Below are 23,280 nucleotides of genomic sequence, written 5' to 3'. Positions count from 1 at the left end.
ATAAATACATTTCAAGTGTTTTAATGTTAGCATTTCCTTCCGCCAATTTATAGTTCCTTAACAAGCAGCTTGTTGCTACATCACAGACACTCCACTCACTCACTGAACAGCCTGCAGTTCCTTCCCCTGCTCCTTACACAGACCAACTAGTTAACCTCAGTTTTTTCTTTGACCGTTTGTTTGTTGTTATTCAGTATTCTTGTCTTAAACAAATGCGATTGGTTTCTTTAGCTCAGGACATTTACCTTACTGCTTGGTTCGTTCTAGGATATAAAGCAGTCTATAGCAGCGCTCAGCGGAGTGATACAGCGCTTGTGAAAAAATCGCCATAACCGCCAATCAGCTGTTGTATAAAAGTATGTAGAACTTGAGTGGTGAGCCCCCCGGTTGAGCTCAGGGCAGTGTTAAGCGCCGCCCCCTGGTGGCAGCCCGCGTCATGGTCCTGCAGCACGGCGCGCATCATATAGTAGAAGAGTGGAGGAGTGGAGGAGTGGAGGGCTGGGCGCGGAGTCAGTGTAAAGCTGGGAAAATGAAAGCCCTTGAATTATTGATGGCTCTCTTTTAAAGCGGGGGACGCAGCGGATGTTGTATGAGAGCGTTTTTTGTCTCGTGTTAAAAAAAAGGAAATGAGAGAAAATGAGCTGTTTTAGCAGCTCTCAGCTTGGTGTAGTTTAGCGCGAGCACTTTTTTCCGGCGCGTTGTTGTTTTCCTGCGTTGCGTACTGAACTGAACATGGCTTTAGTGGTGTATCTGAAAACGGTCACGGAGCTCCGTGGGAAGGGGGACCGGATCGCCAAAGTGTCGTTTCGAGGTACTGTTCCACTCTCCTAATCGTCCCATCTGCTGTTCATGTCGACTGAAGTTCTACCTAGGTTCCCGACTGTGAAGTGCAGATGTAATGTGTGTGTTTGTGTGTGTGTGTGTGTGTGTGTGTGTGTGTGTGTTCTGCTGAAGTTGGGGAAAGCCCTGTCTCTCCGCACTGCATGCTTTATGCAAAAATAACGAGCTCAGTGTTCAGCCTCTCTGGAGACGCGGGACACCCCGTCCTTTCACAGAGATGTAAAGCACTGCACTGCACTGTCTTTTTTAGACTTCCCTCTGGACCCCATGCGGAGCTTTGATATCCAAACTCCCTCCTGACTGAGTTTGAGGATCTGGTTGGCATGCCTGTGTCTGCTTAGCCTGTTAAACCCTGATCTGATCCGGGTGTTCTCCTGACAAATCCTGCCAGATAAACAGCGGAATACACCGTTAGAGAGTGAGTGTAGCCATTAAACCCAGTTTTCACAAACCCACCTGGAGAAAAGATGGACATGGTGTGTAAGAAACTTTAGAGCATATCTCTCATCTCATCTCATATTTCCCTCTGTGTTCTGCTCTCTCTCTCTCTCTCTCTCTCTCTCTGTGTGTACTTCCCTCTCTTTCTATGCTGCCCCATCTCTCTTCTTTCCGTCTCTCTCCTCCCATATCTCTGTCTCTTTCTCTACCTCTCTCACTTCTGTCTCTCTCCTCCCATATCTCTGTCTCTTTCTCCCTCTCTCTCTCTTCTGTCTCTCTTTCCTCCCATATCTCTCTCTTTCTCCATGTCTCTCTCTTCTGTCTCTCTCTCCTCCCATATCTCTGTCTCTTTCTCCCTCTCTCTCTTCTGTCTGTCTCTCCTCCCATATCTCTGTCTCTTTCTCCTTCTCTCTTCTGTCTCTCTTTCCTCCCATATCTCTGTCTCTCTTCTGTCTCTCTCTCCTGTCTCTCTCTTCCCATATCTCTGTCTCTTTCTCCCTCTCTCTCTTCTGTCTCTCTTTCCTCCCATATCTCTGTCTCTTTCTCCATGTCTCTCTCTTCTGTCTCTCTCTCCTCCCATATCTCTGTCTCTTTCTCCCTCTCTCTCTTCTGTCTGTCTCTCCTCCCATATCTCTGTCTCTTTCTCCATGTCTCTCTCTTCTGTCTCTCTCTCCTCCCATATCTTTGTCTCTTTCTCCCTCTCTCTCTTCTGTCTCTCTCTCCTCCCATATCTCTGTCTCTTTCTCCTTCTCTCTCTTCTGTCTCTCTCTCCTCCCATATCTCTGTCTCTTTCTCCCTTTCTCTCTTCTGTCTCTCTCTCCCCCATATCTCTGTCTCTTTCTTCCTTTCTCTCTTCTGTCTCTCTTTCCTCCCATATCTCTGTCTCTTTCTCCCTCTCTCTCTTCTGTCTCTCTTTCCTCCCATATCTCTGTCTCTTTCTCCATGTCTCTCTTCTGTCTCTCTTTCCTCCCATATCTCTGTCTCTTTCTCCCTCTCTCTCTTCTGTCTCTCTTTCCTCCCATATCTCTGTCTCTTTCTCCATGTCTCTCTCTCATCCCTTTTCCTCTGTCTCTCTCTCTCTCTCTCTCTCTCTCTCTCTCTCTCTCTCTCTCTCTCTCTCTCTCTTTCTCTGTCTCTCTCATCTCTCTTCCTTCTATCGCTCTCATCTCTCTTCCTTCTATCGCTCTCTCTCTCTCTCTATCTCTTTCTCTGTCTCTCACATCTCTCTTCCTTCTATTGCTCTCTGTTTCTCTATTTCTCTTTCTCTCTCTCTCTTCTATGTCTTTCTGTCTTCCTCCCTCCCCCTCTGTTTCTCTGTCACTAATTCAGAACCCTGGACAGCGCAGTGATTGCAAACTCTTCAAAAAAATGATGTGGGAATTGGAAAGGTGTGTGTGTGTGTGTGTGTGTGTGTTTGAAAAAGAGTTTGCTTCTGTCCATGCTGTTTATTGCTGTCATCAATTAATACACTCTGAAAAAAGTGAAGTGATGTTTTAACTTTTCTAAAAACTACTTAAGATATATTAGAAGTTTTGCAGCGCAGAGGGGATGAACACCAAGGAATTCAATGTGGACACACACACAAGCAAAAAGCACCATAGGACATAAGAACCTTGACAGAAAGTAGCACCCTCATTTTGTTCTCTTAACATTTATGCTTAATGAACACAGCAGTGTATGAAGTCCAGGTTACTTACATTCAGATAATACAGTCTGTTACAGTAGCAAAAACAGTTGGACAAAGTGAGTATGTAGCTCAGTAGAGATTTTAAGGGATTTAAATTTATTTGGGAAATTTATTAACTCCGAACCCTGGAACAGATCACGAGAACGCCAGAATTGGTGTCGGGCGTGCTTTTAAAGCTTTTTAAACAAAAGACAGCTTTCCATGAATGTGACCGACTCTCAGAAAATGAAGCCGTCATAGGACCTTAAATCAGTTTTTCAGAATATCCCCATTCAGTCAAAGCAAACAGAGTCAGCAAGACAGACTTTCATGACATAAAATTCTTATAAATGATTAATTAATAAAGTTCTTATAAATTATTTTCAGCATTTAATGTTGGTGTATTTCCAGCATTAAAACAGCCCTGTTGCCTCATCGCAAAATATTTACCCTAAGTGTTTATTTTGTTCTGAATAAGATTTAACATCTGTGTTTGATTATGATGCATGTTTGCCATCAGTGGTTGCTAATATTCAGATGAAGGTTATTATCCATTACACTTCCACCCGTTCATCATGTTGCAGAACACACATCAGGGGCAGTGGTGGCTCAGCGGTTAGAGCTCCGGGCTGTCGATAACAGGGTTGTGGGTTCGATTCCCGGGCTCGGCAAGCTGCCACTGTTGGGCCCTTGAGCAAGGCCCTTTACCCTCTCTGCTCCCTGGGCGCTGGAGTTGGCTGCCCACCGCTCTGGGTGTGTGTGTGTGTGTACTCACTGCCCCTAACACATGTGTGTGTGTGTTCACTACCAGATGGGTTAAATGCGGAGGACACATTTCGCTGTACACTGTACAGTGACAAATACGTGCACCTTTACATCATGTTTTCAGAACACAGCACTGAGCTCACTGGTGATTCTAACTTACATTTAAAGCTAAGTTAGATATTCTCTAAATAACAGAGTTGAGTTCTTCCATCTATTTCCTGCCTCCACATGAGCTGCAGTGTAATAGTGGTATACTTCCATGAAATCTTAGAAATACAATGTAAATACAGGGTTGGAAATCACTCCACATAGCCTATCTTTCACTCCTGCTGCCGGCCGCACCCCCAGCTATGCCAGCGGCTCCCAGTGTCCCACCCTGTCTGGAGCGGAAGCTTCTTCAGGAAGAGTGGGTCGAGCTGAGCCATGTCCTGTTTCTCTGAGAGGTGCAGAATGTCCACAGTGAGAGGAAGAAGAAGAAGAGATGTGCTGAGTAGAATAGACTACATCAGCACAGATAAAAAAAAAACAATGTAAATAAACTCACAGACAAAACTGTAATAATCTGCAGTCTTATGCAAAAGTGTAGGCACCCCTTGGTTAAATTACATGTTGTTGATTTTCTAAGTGCAAATAAGTTCACACCCTCTACAGACACACTCACTCACATTCTACAGCTTCATTACTGTTTATTAGCTAATTTACCAAATATTGCAAAAAGAAAAATATAAAGAAATCAAGTGTGGCATGTGCAGAAGTAATGGCACACTAAATATAGTATTAGTGTTTATTTTGTAACTGCTGTTATGTTAGATTCTGAAAATAAATAGAAATTGTGCTAAATGGCAGACAAATAGCCCAGCTCTCAACCAGTGGTGATAGACATTATTTTCTAGTTGAACATAGGCCGATGATATCAAGTGAAAAAACCTCAATGTCAGGGCAGTGTTCAGTGCTAATGTAATTTTTTGGAGGTTTTAGGTTAAGGTTTAAGGTTAAGTAACCTCAGCATTAGTACCTGACCTCACTAATGAATGCTGTCAAATCCAGCATAAAGTGTTCCCAGAAGAGCAGATTCTGTTAGCGGAGCAAAGGGGTGGAGGGGGGGGGGCAAACATGGGCCTGATTAAACTGCCAGTATTCAGTGCTGTTTAAGTGGGTCGTTTTCTTCTGTGTAGAACTTTATCTTGAGTGTTATGCAACTACCCTCATTTCCAGGCCCCTTGTTAAAGATATCAAAGCCTCAGCGGTCAAACTCTCAAAGATCTATGATACTTGTTCAGGCGGCTCTTCATTCGCCTTCAGCTGACATTACTGGATGTGTTACACTGTGGCGGATCATTGTTCGGTTCTCTTGTGTTCAGGTTGACTAAAAAGATCGTTTTTCTTGCTTAGAGTTTTCTGCCTTCTACTGTAACCCACTTGCTCTGTGCTATTCTTCACTTTGAAGTCGAGAAACCTTGAATTGTCACCTAAATTTCCTGAGCGTTCTTTCTCACCTCCCCGGTGGAGAAACGCTTTGATGTTTACCGGCATTACATTCTGCACATGCTGCGCCGGCCTGCTAAAGCCGGCTAAACGGAGAGAAACGAGAGGAGCCGTGTCTCTGGAGCCCCTTTCATCATCAGAGGGCCTTTTGTTTACAGACTTTGGAGGATTACATAAGTTTATGTGTCTAATTCAGCTGACAGAGAGGCTGGTTGATTGCAGTAACTCTCATACTGGAGCTTGAGTGTAATTATTGTTCAAAAGGGTTCTCCGTAGTGGGTGGAATCATTTATTCAGTAGCAGTGAATCAATTGGGGCCCAAATGCTGAGAGTTGGCGAGAGGAAGAGGGCTATTTTAGCAACACACGGGACTGACGCAGCTCTTGAGGACCACAAACAGAGCTAGAGTGAAATGTCTGTTGCGCTACAGCAAACAACTGCCACTAGACAGTTCAAATACAAAGACTAACGGCATATCTCATATTTCTCTACTCATCTGTATTTTGTAAAGGCTACAGCTGTCAGAGCTTTTTATCTCCTGTTTCCTCCTTTTGTTCACCCACCTGCATTGTAATCCACTCTGCATCCACAGCGAGCACTTACATTGTCAATGCTCCACTCATGCTGCAATGCAGGCTGATAAAAGGAGCAGCAAGTTCTGACTTGTTAAAGAGCATCGCTCTAATTTGTGATGATTTATGTATTTATTTCTATTATGCAGTGACTGGCTATTGACCCGGTCCTATTCGTGATACCACAACATTAATTTCCTGTGCAAAAAATTTCCTGATTACTGCATGGCGTGGGTGTGTGCGTGTGTGTGTTTGTGTACGAGTGGCCATGCGTATGTATTTGTGTTGACAGCTTATGTTTGCTTAGCGCTGGCACACAGTCTGTGGTTCTGATTGGCAACTATCCCCCAGTCTGGAGCCAGACAACAACACTTCATTTCCTTTTCAGGGACGTCACAGTCTTAGCAATCTCTGTCTAAACATGTGTATGAGACCCAAATCAGCAAAATCATGTTAAAGTGCAGCTGAAATTATGCTAAAATCAGAGAACTGGGGCTGTACAACTAGGTGTGACTGCCATTGGTTTACCCTTTGCATTTCTATAAATACAGACATTATCATTTAACGTTTGTCTGTGTTGTGTTTTTATGCAAGGCTTTATCGTTACCAGCCCAAATCATTAGTGGTCTTCCGGGAATTATCTTCAATCTTAGTATATGCAAATTTAAGTATATGCAAAAAGAAAAGCAAGGTTTTAACAGATACATTCTGGTAGTTTGTGATGTGGTGATGTTGTGGTACTGGTCCTACCACAAAGCTGGATTAGCATAATTGTGGGTGGTACAATTTTGCAATGATATTTTGCTGCATATTTAAAACTAAATCCATAGAATGCATTTATTAAGTATTGTAGGTTGTTATTTAATGTATAAATAGTAAGTATGTGACTTGGTTGGGATGGAAAATCCTCAGATGTGGCTTTACAAGCCTATTTACAACCTTGTTATTTGGTTGCAAAATGAAACACTCTTTTTCTGCTGGTCACAATGAAAGCTCACAGGAACAGCATGGCATAGCACTGTAGCATTAACACTGTAAGTGTTTTTTGTAACATCCCTGATTCTTACCAGATAGAGTTACACTGAGAGGAATGTAGTTTTGGGGTAGGGTGCGGGTAACAAGCAAGAAACTGTTACCTTAGCACTTGCCTGCTTCAACGGTTTTGGCATCCTCACGCGGCACACCACTATCTCTTCTGGTGTGTGTATCTGGTGTGACTCCAACTTGGTAGTCAATTGTTTTAGAGGGAGCAGACGATGGTGTTTTCATGGTAAAATGGTAAAAGATGGTAAAAGTCAGTTGGCTAGCTTTAGCATTTAGCCAGGCGTGGATGCCCATTTGCTTTTTCAGCTTTTACTTCCTTTCACCGTCAGAAAGCCTGATTCGTGTAGCTGCTAATAATCCCATAACAAGCAAAGCCTGGCTAGGTAAACACATCAAGATAAAAGTAGTTTGACCTCCTAGAGGTACCTTTAACAAAAACAATGCATTTTAATGTGTAGATGTCACCGTTTTAAAGTGTGCATTAAAGTATTGGGACACCTGATTATTCATTGTTTCTTTTGAAATAATGGATAAAAAAAAAAGTTTGATCATGCTTTTGTTGGAGTAACTGTCTTTTCTGTCCAGAAAAGGCTTTCTACTAGGTTGTAAAGCATTGCTGTGAGATGTTTGATTGCATTCAGTGACAAGAGCGTTAGTGAGGTCAGGAAGTTGGATGGTCAACATCCCCAACTCCCAACCCATCCAGAGTATCATCACTCCTTTTCCACTGCTCCACTGCTCAATGCTTGGGGGCTTTATACCCCTCTAACTCATGCTTGGCATGGGGCCAATAGGTTCATGTTTGTCTGCTCCAGAGAGCCCTATTTTATTGACAGTATCTCTCTACAGTGACTAGACAAGCTGTGTGTGCATTTGCACATTTGGGGTTGCAATGTAAAGTAGCTGAATGCATTTATTACAAGGAGTGTCCACAAACATTTGGACACATAGGGTATGTTTCCTTCTCTTGAAAATTGAGGAAAGTATATGTATTCAGTTTTAATAAATTATGAGTAAAGTACAAATCTTATCTATAGGGATCAGTTCAGCTTGATATCCTCATGTATGTCATCATTATTAAACTGTCTGTGTCCACACTTTCTGTTTATACTACTGGAGACAGTTCTGTATGCAATCTATCTCAATAGCACTGTTTGGTTGGTTGCAGGGTTTACATAAAGGCTGAACGTAGACCTTTCCACCCTGCTGTGTAAATGGTCACTTTTGTAAATGGACCTCTATGACATAATAACAGTCCATGCTAATGATTACGCTATTAAGACAGCGGTTAGAGGGGAAAGTGACTGAAATTCAGGGTTTTCCACAGGCCCGGGTTCCAATTACTATCAAAACTACTTCTCCATATGCTTCGTACTGGAACAGGAACATCTTAGTTAGGTTTTATATTAACATTTGATATTATTAAGCATCCAGTGATTGAATAGCCAACAATGTTATGAAACTAAATGTTTATTTATCCATATACCACTACTAATGTCTTCTTATGACACCAGGCTAAACATAAAAAAAGCTATCTACTGCAATGCCCACAACAGGACAACACTTTAATTCTCATCTGAACAGTAAAAAATGACATTGTATTCATCTGAAGGTTCTTCAGGGATCTGCAAAGTGGTTCTTTTGTGGCACTGCTGTTGGTAAGAGTCAGTGTGTCAGTGCTTTTAAATGTTTTTAGTATCACAGTGACAGAACTGAATAACAGTATACTTTTTTCCAGCAGTATCATGAGAGGAAATGTTGATGCTGTCCTTTTCCTGTGTGCTTCACGCCTGTATGAATTTCACAGAGCCTGGTTACGATGCTGTCAGAGTGATTAAATGACCTCCATTTTAGAAAGCAGCTGATGATGGTTATTGATTTGAGGTTGTGGTTTTACAAGCCAGTGACATTTCTCTCTCTCTCTTTCTCTCTTTCTCTTGCTCTCTCTCTCTCTGTTTGGCTCTCTCTCACTCTTTTTCTTGCATGCTCTCCCTCTCTCTCTCTTTCTCTCACGTTTTCTCTCTTCACAGGTCTGTCGTTCTACTCACGAGTGTTGGAGAACTGTGAAGATGAAGCCAGATTTGAGGAGGTCAGTATGACCCCGTTAACACCCCGCCGCTTCATCCGTCTTGAGTGTAAACGCACCCAAGACGCACTTAAACCAGATACAAATCCCATCACTCAAACCACTTCAAGAAGTGCTCTGAGCCGCATTTGAGCCACGTTGTGGCAGTGTAAACACATCCGTCTCTCCAAGACACATTCGGCAACCAAAACCCCTCCCAGTGCAACCAAAACACCAGTAATAATTGCAGCGCGACGAGCGCAAATTGCAAATTCCGTCCCACACAGCAATCAGATTTCAGTCTGACTAACCGGAGACATATTTGACTACTGAGTGGAAATGAGCCGCTAAAATTTCTAGTCACATTAAGTGACCTGATGTAAACGAGGTCTATGTTTCCTTTTTGGTTCTCTCTCTTTAATGGCATGACTGTTATGACAACAGTATTTCAAAGGCATTACTGTAATAATAACAACAAAGATGACAATAACATAAACAATCATTCAGATAACAGCAGCAATAATGGCCGTAATAAAAGACAATACTATTAAAAAAACAAACAAAAAAACAAATAAAAGACAAAAAAAATAAACTTTAATAGATTTAATTTTAATAAATTAATAAATAATATATAGATATAAATAATAGATCAGTAAATATTACAGTAAAGAGTAAACCAGTGAGATTTATATAGTTATTACATACACATGAAAGGGATAGTTAAAACTCAAAATGCAAACACCCTCCCGCCACCCTCCCCCTTTCTCTCTATCAGCTATCACTCAAGTGTAACAGCAACACTTACTGTTCTTGTTCTAACCTCAGGAGATTTGAAACCAGCAGCATATGAAGTTGATGTGTTCTACATGTTTGTCCAGTAACGCCTGCACTCTAGGAACTGTGGAATGAATCAAATTGCTCACCCATGTCTTAGAACACCACATTTAAATGAGCTTTTTCCTACTAAACGGAATAGGAGAAGTGGGGGGTAAAGAGCTCGCAATAAAAAGAAACCATAAGCCTTTGGCTGCACCCACTAAATTATCCAAAGTCCCTTTCCTTGGCTTGCTTAAGTGCTGTGTCTGTCTGTAATGCCGCTTCCCCTGTGGTTCTGATATACCTCCGACTGGCGGCACTCCTTTCAGTCAGTCACAGGTAAGCCTGCAGAAAAAGCCTCGCTGCCTGCCTTCACTCTGAGCAAATCTCATTTGACCTGTGTGGTTAATGGGCCAGATCCCATTCCGCTCTCTCTAATGGGGAAGTGTTTGCGAGTCAAGGTTTAAAAGGCTAGAGAAGCGCACCATCCATTGGTGTTGCATTCAATATCAGCTTCAGTAAAGTGAGGTAATTTAGTTTGCTGGTGTGGTTGGAGTGCTGAAGCTTACAGCTCATACTTCGAAATAATGCTTGTTTACTTAACTTTTTTTGTTTTACATTTTTGTGCTTTTTCACAAACAGGGATTAGGTCTAATCCAGGACTACACAGCCTTTTGAATGAAGATTCTCTATTGCAAATAACATACAGTGCAGGACTAGGCATAATCTTTGTCTAGGAAGCCAGCATAAAGTATAAACCCATATAGTTATTGTCTTGTTTACCCATCCATCCATCTTCTTATTGGTTTCTTCCTGCTCATGGTTGCGGTGGAGCCTACCCACAATCATTGGGCGTTATTGTCTTGTCTTGTGTGTAATTTAATATGTATATGTGTGTACTTAAACAGTTAAGCACAGTGGTTAGTCTTAGTCTCCTCATGGTTTAGCTGTGTGTTTTCATAACACTGTTGGGGCAGCTCTGACAATTTCCCTGTTCCTCGAGGTGGTAACTGTATCTTCCCTAACTGTGTCATCAGTGCTATATTCGGACACATTGGCCTTGCCTCATTTAACTTTTTAAATTCTGCTCAGGATGTCAACATTGGGCTGTAAAATTAATCAACATATGAAACTGGACCTTTCTGCATGCTACTCTGGGTTTTTATCACTCTAAAAAAGAGAATTTTGCTGTCCTTATTGTTGTATGCACTTCGATGGTTCACAGTGGATTCAGAATGACTTTGACATCTTATGTTGTTAAACATACGATATGTGCAGTTCTTCTTCAGTTCAATAGAAACAAAAGACTTAGCTATAGATGTTCAACAAAATAGATCTTTCTAATCTTTCTACCATGGGCTATTAATTCTGATTCTTGGAAGGCAGGTGTCCTGCATAGTTTTTGATTTCTTACCAGGCCTGAACTGGGAAATTACAGACTTGTTCTGGTCCTGGACTAAAGCAGAAACTCCTTATAACCTGCTTTATACAGTGAGGTCAGTTAGTTTCTAAATAAATATGTATTTTATTGCAATTTTTTTTTTATTATGAGCTTGATCATTGTATGATCACTGTAATGCTGAATCTATAGCTCATATTTCTTCTGTTTACTTTTACAAAATTCTTTCTATTTTTATTTTCAGTTGTTGTTTTTTTTCATTGTGTTCTCAGACTTTTGACCACTTCGCTCTTCAATGTCCTCATTATTATCATTAGAAGACATTTTATCAGTCCAGGCTGTCCATTATGGCTGTTTTATGGTTGTGGACGACATGACCTCTTATCCTGCTTCCTCTACCCTCCTCACTCAGTTCCTAAAGGCCCTGGAGCACCTCACAATCTTTGTAATCTCCTTCTTTTTCTCTGTAGTGGCATTGGGTCATTAGTAAGCGTCGGGTCAGGACAGCTTATCAGCTCTGAGGCCACTGGACACTTCACTTCCTCTCAACTCACTCGCCACTCTCAGTCACATCCCACAGCTCATATCAAAGCTCCTCAGGCAGCATGCACTTAAAGTGATTTGGGGTAGCTTTGCCTCAAATTCCAGGTAGTATAGTATTGCCTAGATTCATACAGCTACTGCCCTGAAATCAGTTCTTTTTTGTGGGATTTCAGGATTTGTAGAAAAAGAGGTTCAGTGTATTTTATCAATCAGTGTAATAAATCAAATAATCTGATCCGCATCATCTGACTTCAACATCCAATTGTCCTGTCCCAAGATGTTATTCAGTAGTTCAAGACATCCAGTGTTAAAACTATGACTGCATTAGCTGTGTGAAACAATAATCATGAGCTTCTGTTAGCCAGTAGGTACTATTTATTTAGGAGACTCAGTTTAAACAGTCAGAGCACTGAAAAAGCCTGTTAGCCTGTTAGCAAATGTCGTATTCTGACCAGGTCAGCCCACACTAATGTCCTATTCTGTATTACGCTTTTATGTTTTGTAGTGTAATAATTGTGTATGCTATTTATAGTTTAGCTATTTATAGTCCTATAGTAAAGCTGCACTTCGAATATAATAGAAACAAAAAAAGAAAAAAAAAACGCTTAGACACAGAGTTTGTTTTAATGTAAATGACATTAAAACCTTGTTATCAGCAGGCACTTTCAATTTCAGGAAACACAGTGTAAAATATTCAAATTTCTTGTATAATGCTAAAGGCAAGCATCCAGCATAATGTGCATGAAAAAGCAGGATAGAATTATGATAAATGAGACACAGCTTAAAAATCACTAATCAGACCTATGTGAGAGCTGTCTGGGTGTGGGCCCTTAAATTCTAATTAACATGGCTGGGACTGCTGTAAAACTCCCTGTTTACTATACAGCTGAACTAAACACAGCATGAGGGGGAAATAGGAGGGAATCTTTAAAAAGGGTAAGATTTGCTTGGTGCTGGGGCTGAAGCCAGGAAACACACCCAGTGAATGCTAACAAGGCTGGTTGAATGAATAGACGTGAAAAACAAAGAGGTGGTGTGATAACCAGGGACATGAAAAAATAAAAATAATGTCTCACTGTCTGACATGAAATCAGAATAAACTGTTCCCGTTTTAGGTCTTGGTAATTAGGATTACCAAAATTATTTCTATTTGCTAAATGCCAGAATAATGAGAGAGGGATTTTTAAGACAATTCTTATTGCTTTCGTCAAAGTCAAAAGTTTACATACACTAAGATTACTATGCCTTTAAACAATTTGGGACAGCCCATTTGATGATGTCATGTCTTTGGTAGCTTCTGATGTGGGGTGGTTTTGCTGCAGGAGGGACTGGTGCACATCTCAAAATAGATGGCATCATAAGGAAAGAGCATTATGTGGAAACACTGAAGCAACATCTCCAGACACCAGCCAGGAAGTTAAAGCTTGGGCGCAAATGGGTCTTCCAAATGGACAATGACCCGAAGCATACTGCCAAACTGTTTACAAAGTGGCTTAAGGAGAACAAAGTCAAAGTTTTGGAGTGGCCATCACCAAGCCCTGATCTCAATCCTATTGAAAATTTATGGGCAAATCTGAAAAGGCATGTGCAAGCAAGGCAGCCTACAAACATGACTCAGTTATCCCAGTTCTGTCAGGAGGAATGGACCTGCCAACTATTGTGAGAAGCTTGTAGAAGGATATCCAAAACGTTTGACCTAAGTCAATACTAATTAAATGTATTTAAACTTTTGACTTTGAAGAAAGTAATAAAAAATGCATGTGTCTTTTTATATATAGTTTACGTAAAATTCTGGTTTCAACTATATGTTAAAGGTTTACTCCTTCCATATTATTACCTTTTTTTTTTTTTTTTTTACATTTTTGCAGTCATAAAAAGGAAAACTTATTAACATAAGAACATATTTAGGAACATTGTACATTGTTGTAGTAAGAATTTATTCCAAGTAGGCATCATTTAGGGCAATTTCTGTTGGGTCATTCCTGATGGTATGTTCTCATGTTCACTATTAGGTGACATTTTCAAATGTAAGGATTTCTATATAACTTTTAAAAATAGGTAAACAGTGCCTAGGTTGAAGTTAAATATAAACATCTGGTTTCAACTGTATGTTATAGGTTTATGGGTGAAACTAAACACATCAGCCATGTTACTGGTAAGGGTACCACTGACACAAGCAGTACTCAAGATTACACATTTACATCGAAAGAGGACAACTATGGTAAAATTAATGGGTTAATAATTGGTTAATGGATTGCTATTGATGCAGCATATTGCATGCATTTTGGATGCCCACAAGAGAAAGATTAACCTAATTAAAAAGAAAACGTGGATTTGGGTTCCCTGGGGCTTTCAGCAGCTTTTGAGACCCTGGAAAATCTCATTCAAAAACAGAAACAGTAATAATTTCTGCTAAAATTGTACAGTGTCCGTCTTTATCATAGACGAGTGCCAAGAAACTTGTAAGTTCTCTTATCTGAAGTGGGCTTATACATTTGACTTGTTTGTGTGCTGCTGTGATGTAACAAGTGCAGATGTGATTGTTTGGGCCCTGAGCTACTTAAGGCTCTTTAAAATAAAGTGCTGTCTCATTCGGTGGATAAAACTCTTGTCTGGTTCAATACTCTGCCCTGTAGGGAAGGAACCTCTCTTGTTGGTACCGTTCTCTCACTAGAATGGCTTTTCCATCTTTCTCCTGTTTTGGTGGCAGGCTTGATTTGGGTTCAGACCATTCATGCCTTATCTGGCCTTAATTTACAAATCACATAGTGCTCATTTTTCATTGGGAGAATTTTGCATTATTCAATCGAGATGTAATCCAAGTTTTGTAGTGAAAAGGTTAATTGTAGAAGTATGGACATTTGGAGATCTGTCTACCAATCTATAAACTGTCAAAAAGGACAGCCCTGTCAGTTTTTTTGTGAGCTGTCTAGGAAAACAATGCTATTCAAACAGCATTCAAACAGCTATTCAAACAGCTTTACTTTCTTGGAAACAGTGTAAAATATTACAATTGCTTGTATCAGATCTATCTGATAACTAGCTGGGTGTGGTCACCCTTTCCTATATCACACACAGACACATGAGAGTAATGTCACCCCTTTGAGTCTGACTTTTCCTTAAAAAAAGTTTCAATTGGCATCAAAATGCAGTGGTTCTTTTGCCATTTAGCACTAACAGCTGAGACAATATACTACATATATTAGCTAACTTACTTTTTGTGTTTTAGAAATCCAGTCAAACTTTCTAATACCTGGGGATGGCCTGATGATGTAGATGATGTATATTTAAGTTCCTTTTCCAGTTTCTTTTGCAGTAAGAAACACACCAATATACTTTTCTGTGACACATTGATTTTCCTGTATTTTCTTGATTTATCTTTGTCAATAGAAAAGAACAAAAAAGATTCTGTTCTATTACTGATATAACTGTAACATAATGTGGATACACTGAAGCAACATCTCCAGACATCAGCCAGGAAGTTAAAGCTTGGGCCCAAATGGGTCTTCCAAATGGACAATGACCCGAAGCATACTGCCAAACTGGTTACAATGTGGCTTAAGGAGAACAAAGTCAAAGTTTTGGAGTGGCCATCACCAAGCCCTGATCTCAATCCTATTGAAAATTTATGGAAATCCATAAATAAATAACTGACAATGACAATAATGATCATACGTGTAACTTTGTAAGGTCTACCCTCATAAAGCTACTTGCAATTTCATAGGAAGTGAGATAGTTGGAGAAAGTTGCTATAACAGAGAGCAGTCTGTTGTTTGTGTTCTGTCTCTCCTGGATTCCTCTGTTTGCCAAATAAACCTCTCTGCTAGGCTGGAATGAGTGAGACCTATTACCTCACCCTCGTCAATTCTGTAGAAGGTAGTAGATGGCAGTTCAGGTCCACTGAAGTGAACAAATTGAGACTTCAGTTTACTTTTCAAACAGGAAGATGAAATGACATTTTCCTTGAAATGTCAATATTACTTTCTTTAGAAGGTCTGATCTCCCATTGCTTCACACTCTGTGAGCACTCTGGTGGCTCAGATCTCAGGTGGGGTTTCAAAAAGGGCCTGTGGCCTTTGTGGAAAGGCTGTACAGTAAAAACAAGACGGGATGAGTCAGGTCTGCTGCCACTGTTCTGCTAATATAATTCTTCTTATTGTAAGACATTTTTACTCCTAAGTTCCATATTATTACATTTAGTTACAGTCATAAAAATGAAAACATGAGGGAACATATTTAACTGTGCTGTACATTATTGTAGTAAGAATTTATATCCTCATTTTGGGCCATTTCTGTTGGTCCATTCATGATGGTATGTTCTCATAGTGTAAATATTAGGTGACATTTATTAGATGTAGGGATTTCTATATAACAGCAATGATTTCTCTCAAAATTAAGGTAAAATGTCAATTGAAATAGGTAAACAGTGCCTAGAAGTTAAATATGTTTGCAATGTTTTTGTAAAATATGCAATACTTTATTAGGACTAGACTGGGTAGGACCTCATTATGCTCTCAAAACAACCTTAGTTCCTTATGGCATGGATTACACAAGATGTTGAAAACATTTCTTTGAGACTGTAGTCCATGTTAATGTGTCATGCAACTCCTACAGATGTTTCAGGAGCTCTTTAAGGCTTTGAATCTCTTGTTTTACCATGTACCACCTTGGTTGGGTTGCACTGTTGTTGTACCTATCAGACCATGCTATTGCGTGTTTTTACAGTCTTCAACTGTTAAGTTTTGGGTGAGCCTGTGCCCACTGCATCCTCAGCTTTCTGTTCTTGGCTGATATAAGTGGAACCCAACATGACATTTTGCTGTTGTAGCCCATCTGCCTCATGGTTTAACATGAATTCTGCATTTCGGGAAGCTCTTCTGCTCACCACAGTTGTACAGATTGGGGATCTTCCTGTCAGCTCAAATCAGTCTGGCCAGTCTGGTCTAAACTATAGAGACTCTCGTGCTGGAAATACCATGAGATCATCAGTTTTAGAACTACTGAACGCAGTGCTTTTGGCACCAAAAACCATGAATGGTTCTGATGGATGCCGTAAACATTACCTAAAGCTGTTGGATCATATGTACATGATTATTATTACGTTATTATTATTATATCATGCTGAATTGCATTAAAGAGTTGGTGTAAAGTGCTTAGTTAGTGTATTTTCCACATTTGCGTAGTTTCAGCATTGCAGTCATAACAGTTAGCGGTGTCTGATTAAGGGCAAGATAAGACTTGGATTGTCATGTGCAGACTAGAGAAGCATCGGTATGAGAATTTTCAAACTAATATTGAAATCCAATTTTTGCATGTACATATTTGCCAATGCTGATACATAAACACACAAATGTGAAAACTGGAACTAAATCTACATGGATAAGTGTTACAGAGAAGATATACAAATGCAGTCAGATGATCAGAATACAGATATGTCTGTACGATAGCCCATCATCACCTAAACACTCAACTGTTTCAGAGTACAGTGAATACGCTACATCATATTGTCACTGTCATCCAAAAACCTTCTGAAGTATCCAAAGTATATCGAAACTTTTTTTTTTTTGAGTAATTCGTCTCTCATGACATGTTGTCACAGTTTAAAGAGCAACTGCCAGATTAAAATTGTCCTAAAAACTATGGAGATACAAGTTTTTGCTGGACAGCAATTATGTATTGGTTTGAAATCGGTCAAGTCCAAACTCTGTCCAATTTCCTGTCAGTTAAATCTTTTTTTTCATTACTTACAAATAAAGAATTCTGGTAATATCCTGCATTCCTATTGCAGACAGTGGGGATGGGGGTGGTTGTATTGGATCAGTCCTGGCTGGGACTGTGCTCTGCTTTATGAAAAGCATTTTAAACTTGAGAATGGATCAATAGTTCTGTAAAAGTTCTTCAGATAGAATTGACTGGAGATGTGTGAGCTATACTGCAAACAAAATGCACCAGTCTAATAGAACAGAGTAAAAGCTGAAGCACTTTTCAGATACAGCTTCTGCCTGCAGGCAGATTATGCAATACTGTATTATTGAAGTAGCACAAAAATCCAACACAGAAAGAACTAGGGCTTACGTTAGGTTCTGAAGGCCTCCTCAGGTGTCCTTAGCACCTTTGAGCTTTTCTGCACCCACTGCGTGGATGAACAGAAAACAAGGTAGGTCTAAAGTAGCAAAATGTGATTTGATTTGGTGCTTGCAGTGCAAAAGCAAAAGGGAGAAGACTACCAGGTCCCTACAGAGATCTGCCATAGGAGAAATATTTGCAGTGTTGTTGTTCGGGCTGTGAAGCCAGATGGTCTGAAGTGTGAAGAGAAGAAGTAATATCCACATTAAATCATCACCAAAGTACTGTGGTAAATCAACACAGTCTGTTGTTTTACCATGACTTTTAACAAGTCTGATTAACCGAAGAGTTCTCGGGACTCTTGAGACAGACTATGAAAAAGAAAGGAAGGAAAATTATTCAGGAAATAAGAGTTAGGGTGACCATAACCAAGAGAACACACATGGGTCTGCTGTGGTTACAATGTTGTTGCTGGTAGGGCTAAGTTGTAGGACCGTGGCAAGCTGTATGTGTGAGGGTAGGAGGTAGCTAAATATCTCCTAAACCATGCAGCTGTATAAACATAAACGTTTGCTCAAACATATAAATAGCTTTGGTAGCCTGTTTTGCCAAATATTCTCCTTTCAGGTCAACTTATGTTTCTTACAAGTGAACAAAACAAAAAAGACAAAACAGTTCTCTTTTACTTTTACTTATACTGTATTTACATATTTTTATTTAATATATTTAAAAAAAATCAAAAAGTGTTATAAATAAAATGTAGAAGTACTTAAAAATGCAATATAATAAAATAGTTACATAGTCAAATAATCCACTATTAAGACACTGTGCAGTTCTCCTGGTTTGTCCAATAGACATAGACAATAGTGTGTGTGTATGTGACACTGATTTGATTTTAGATTTTAAACTCAATGTTTTCAGAACATTTTGATATCTTTTTTTAACTGATTTGATTTTTACATTTGCATTTAGACATGTCTGTTGTTCCTTCTCTTTCTCTGGGAAGCAGATTAGCCATTGGTAGTGTACGGGTCTCAAAGAGGCGTGTTCACCCAAAAGGAAAAATGCCTTTTTCTATCTTTGTCTGAGGAGAAATAAGACATGTCTTTCCTCTGGGGAGAAAAGAGGAAATCACCATCAGCGTTTGACTGTGAGGGGTTTTGGACACAAATGAAAAAAAGCAGGATATCTCCTTCTGCTCTGATAGACAGCTGAAAGATGTAGAAGAGAGCTATAAAAAAATGAAATCTTACACTTGTCTTATATGTATCCTATTCAGCTGAGATTGAGGTGAGATCAGTATGACCAAACATCTACCTGTGAGATAATATTTTGATCAGAGTCAGAGTTTCTCAGGAGCTGGATTTCAGAAACAGGAGAAAACTGCTAAAGTCTCACGTTGGTCTTAAACAGGACTTAACTGTGTCTAGGAGAAATAATAAGACTAAAAGACTTACTTGAATATTTCTTTTATCTGGGTAAACACACACAATTCCATACACAGAATTTAAAAGCAAATGCTGATGTGAAATCAATGCAACATTCTGGAAATTGACACAATTTAGAAAGCCAGACACATTTTTTACATCAAAAAGAAGACAGGCAACAAATGAAATATTGTCATCCTAAAAAGGTATATACAAAAGCTTAATTTTACACAACAACAACAGCAAAAATAACAAAAACAAAAACAGAACAAACAGAACTGGAGAGAGGAAAACACACTGGTGAAAATGAGAAAGTTACAGTAGTCTGAGAGAAAGGATCAGAAGGAGAACCAGAAGCATGGGGGAGGAAAACAGTAGGAAACTCCACAGGCCAAGCCTATTAGGGATGCAGTTTGATGTCAGTACCAATGTACATGCTGTATCTGATGGAGAAGCATTGATTCCTCTGAAGCCGTGCCGTTCCATTTCTCTACTGACTCACATGCAGAGTCTTTTAGCCTTGATGTGACTTCCCTTTTCCATTATAATGAAGGCGAAGTCATTGCAGGACTAGACCAGTTCTGCCAGAGAGACATAGAGAGAGACAAAGCTAGAAGGACGAGCAGAGAGGAGGTGAATAGAGAGTGAAAGGAGCTGTGTGTGTAAATGTGTGTGTGTGTGTGAGACGGAGAGTGAATAATTCAGTCTTTCTGCTTTGGCATTGATGATGAGCCTCTTGAGTTAAAGTTTCAGCGCTGCAGCTCTGCTTGTGCACTGAAAGAAAGTGAAAGTGATAAATAAAATATACCCCATCAACACAAAAGTGTCTGTCTGTGTAGTTGTGTTGATTGTGTAAATATGAATACATTAATTCAAGTAAATTCAGTGCAGCTGATGTCTAATCCTAATCTAACAAACAAAAGCTTACCAGCCACAACACAAGACAGTTCCAGCTTTATATATGCACAGTCTGCTGGTCAACAGTCATTCATTTCTCTTCCTTTCCAAATAAACATGGCCATTAAGTACAAATGACAAAATAGCAGAAAACAAAATGTAAACCGAGGCCTCGGGCTAGGGCCGCTGTGATTAGTTGCCATAATTAATGACGTTGCTGCAGAAAATGCATCGACATCATTGGTCAACTCCATGAAAAAAATAATGGCGGTAGCTGTAGTTCATAACACACATTTGAGGAGTTGAACGAATAGTAGTGCTTAAGTTTAGAAGGAAACAAAAAGGTGGTTTTACACTGAGCAAAGTTCAGTTCACAGCAGCACTAGCATGCTGAACAATCACCTGAATAGAAAACACAGAGACCCTATTCTGGATCATAGGCTGCCATAAACCACAAAACTACTGTAAGCGTTGTCTGGTCATGTTTAGTAACAATTAGTGGGGAAGCTTGTCCTTTTATTTACAAAAAACACTCATGACTTACACGTCTACCCAGAATCTCCACCGAATAAGAAAATAAAAAGTGTAAAGGCTCGAATCTGGGCTTTTTTGTTGATTGACGTTGCCAGTGTTTGTGTCCATGTGCTTTGGGCTTGATGGGAAATGTACCTTATCTAATAATTTATTTCTGACATTAATTTTAGTAAATGTACTTGTATATTGACATGGCGGCCATAGGCCTTTAAAGGGGTTAATGAAATGCTACCTTTGACTTTGAGAGATTTTTACATACCTCTAAAGTGTAGGAGCTGGATTTTTTTTTTGCTAGTAATGCCAACCACATTACACACATTATATATATACTTGAATATATATATATATATATACTAGAAATTGTGCTCTCTGACTTGCACAGAACGTGCACAGAACTATAGATTAATTGTGGATAGTCGATTATAAGCATACACTATTTATAAGCATGCAGCTTTGTATACTGACCTATTTAAGTGCACTGTATGTGACATTTTGTAAAAAGTGCTATTATGGGAGGAGGTGAAAAAATAACAGTTAAATCTATACTTTCTTCAAACGTACAGGGTTTGGGTAATGGGGTGTAAATGCTTCTAAGCAAATGGAAAAATCTATAGGCCCAAATATTACTTAACACCCCCAAAAAGACCTTTTAGGTCCTCATTGCAAGATTTAGGTGAACACTCTGAAGTAACACAAATAAAAATGTTGTGCTGTGTAATGCTGGTCGTGCTGCTGCCGACATTAAAGATTTATATTGTTTATAGCGTAGTAACACAGCATTAAGACCCGCCGACAGGACTTTAGTTCCCTGTTGGGCAAGCACATAGGGCATGAACAATAAGAGTTTGTGTAGTTGTTACCTCTGTAACATGATCCACATTGTATGCCAGTCTGAATAATCTGCCAAAGGCCATTAATGTAAACATTACCCGTAACCCGCAAACGTCCAGGAGGTTCTGTGTTCTGTAGCAGCTTCCAATGCTCAGTTGTAGAAAGGCTTAGCTGACACCATTAAGCAGGGGCATGCTGAGTTAAAAATAAACAGGGAAATTTCTCTGCTCTTCCGTGACTTCCGAACTGTGCATAATTTATCTTGAACATGATTTTCAATATTCTGTGTGCCCATAGCAACCGTTTTTTCCTTCCTGAGTGCCTATTTATGTATTTTGTGTGTGTGTATGCATGTGTACACTTCCAGTAAAATCCCTTGAGCCTGATATTAGACTTCCTAAAGGAACTTTTCTTTTGCCCTTTGACCTGCTCTAAAATACACACTGTCTGGGAGAACTGTGTGTATTTTAGAGCTCTTAAATACTCTAATTAACGTCCATCAAATCCAAGATTACTGCTTCTAAAAATACTGCCATATTTGCCTGATTATAGTGATACAGTATATTATACTGTGTTCTGATAGAGCACAGTGTTTAACAAACACTAGGCTACTGTTTTTGTGTTCTGTGTTTGATTAATTAGCATTTCTTTAGAATGCTGACCCAGTTACACTATTTGTCCACACACAGCCTGTCTAGCCCCTGTAGAGAAGTACTACCAATAAAAAAGACTCTCTAGAGCAGATAAACATGAACCTAATGCCAGGCATGGATTAGAGGGGTATAAAGCCCCCCCCCAGCATTGAGCTGTGGAGTAGTGGACATGTGTGCTCTGGAATGATGGTGCTCCATCCAAAACGTTTGGGATGAGGTGGGGTGGTGATCATCCAGCATCCTGACCTCACTGATGCTCTTGTCTCTTAATGCAATCAAATTCTCACAGCAACAACCCTTAATACTCTTGATTTTCGAAGAAACAATAAACAGTGTAGATTAAGTCCCAGTCCATCCCAGTTGTTTGAAATTCTCTATGTATCTGCGTCCAAATCTCCCTGTTGACAAATCCTTACACTGTTAACTCCTCAGTCAAAGGACAAGCACGATAAAAAGAAGTAAATATGGTAAATAGAAATAAACATGGTCAAAAATATGCAATTCTGTGTACATACAGTCTGTATACACCGTTCCTTCACTTAATGTGTAGTTTCAGTCTTGTAAAAAACAAAAACATGCTACATCTTCAAAATGATACATTTTTAGGAGAAGACAAGTAGAAAAAAAAATTCTGACAGAATTTTATGGTAAATCAAAGTCTGGCAATAATTGTAAGATTGGTCATGGTTTATTTAAGAGCAGCATAATGAAACTAGTAAAAATGGAGCGAGTAACTGTTGGTGTATGTGCTTGCGTGTGTGCTGGCGTACATGAAGAGTGCATACACACAATACACAGAGAGATAGAAAGCCAGAACAGCCTGTGGGCTATAAGGCAAACGACTCTCTCAGGGGAAATAATAAGAAATCTGGACAGGCTGAGCTGTATTACTGCACTAAAGCTAGACTTGACCCCAGCCAAGGTAAAATGCATGCAGCTGAACTCTGTAATTAGAACAAAGTCTAGATGAAAAGACCAGTCTACCTCAACAAAGTGGCACACATTATTTATGCTATTGAATAGAAACATACCACTGCGTATAAGTGACAGGTTCTTTTAATTAGTACCAAACAACTGAAAATAAAGCCACTTCAGCTGAGACTAAAATTAAACTGATAAGGTTCATCTCCATAGCAACAAAGACCGGCACTAATGAACCACTTCGCCAACACTGAAGATATGAGTCTCCTGAGCAATGAAGGATCATGGGAAACACAGATCACAGTTATAGTGGACTTG

General features: G+C 39.7%; 1 protein-coding gene across 13 annotated transcripts in view; it reads left to right on the top strand.

Moving 5' to 3' along the window:
* Nucleotides 1-499: 499 nt before the first annotated feature.
* The window catches only part of otofa (otoferlin a), an 87,034-nt gene continuing 64,253 nt past the window's right edge, over nt 500-23,280 (top strand). For all 13 annotated transcript variants that reach the window (XM_072684061.1, XM_072684044.1, XM_072684035.1 and 10 more), the window contains exons 1-2: nt 500-811; nt 8,841-8,899. In XM_072684061.1, the coding sequence (XP_072540162.1) occupies nt 733-811; nt 8,841-8,899 (138 nt within the window). In that variant the 5' untranslated portion in view covers nt 500-732. The remainder of the gene's footprint in view (nt 812-8,840; nt 8,900-23,280) is intronic.

Source organism: Salminus brasiliensis, chromosome 1 (genome assembly GCF_030463535.1).
Source record: "Salminus brasiliensis chromosome 1, fSalBra1.hap2, whole genome shotgun sequence".
Classification (NCBI taxonomy): Eukaryota; Metazoa; Chordata; class Actinopteri; order Characiformes; family Bryconidae; genus Salminus; species Salminus brasiliensis.
The sequence above is the reverse complement of the archived record's forward strand: the minus strand, read 5'-3'. Positions and strand labels throughout refer to the sequence as shown.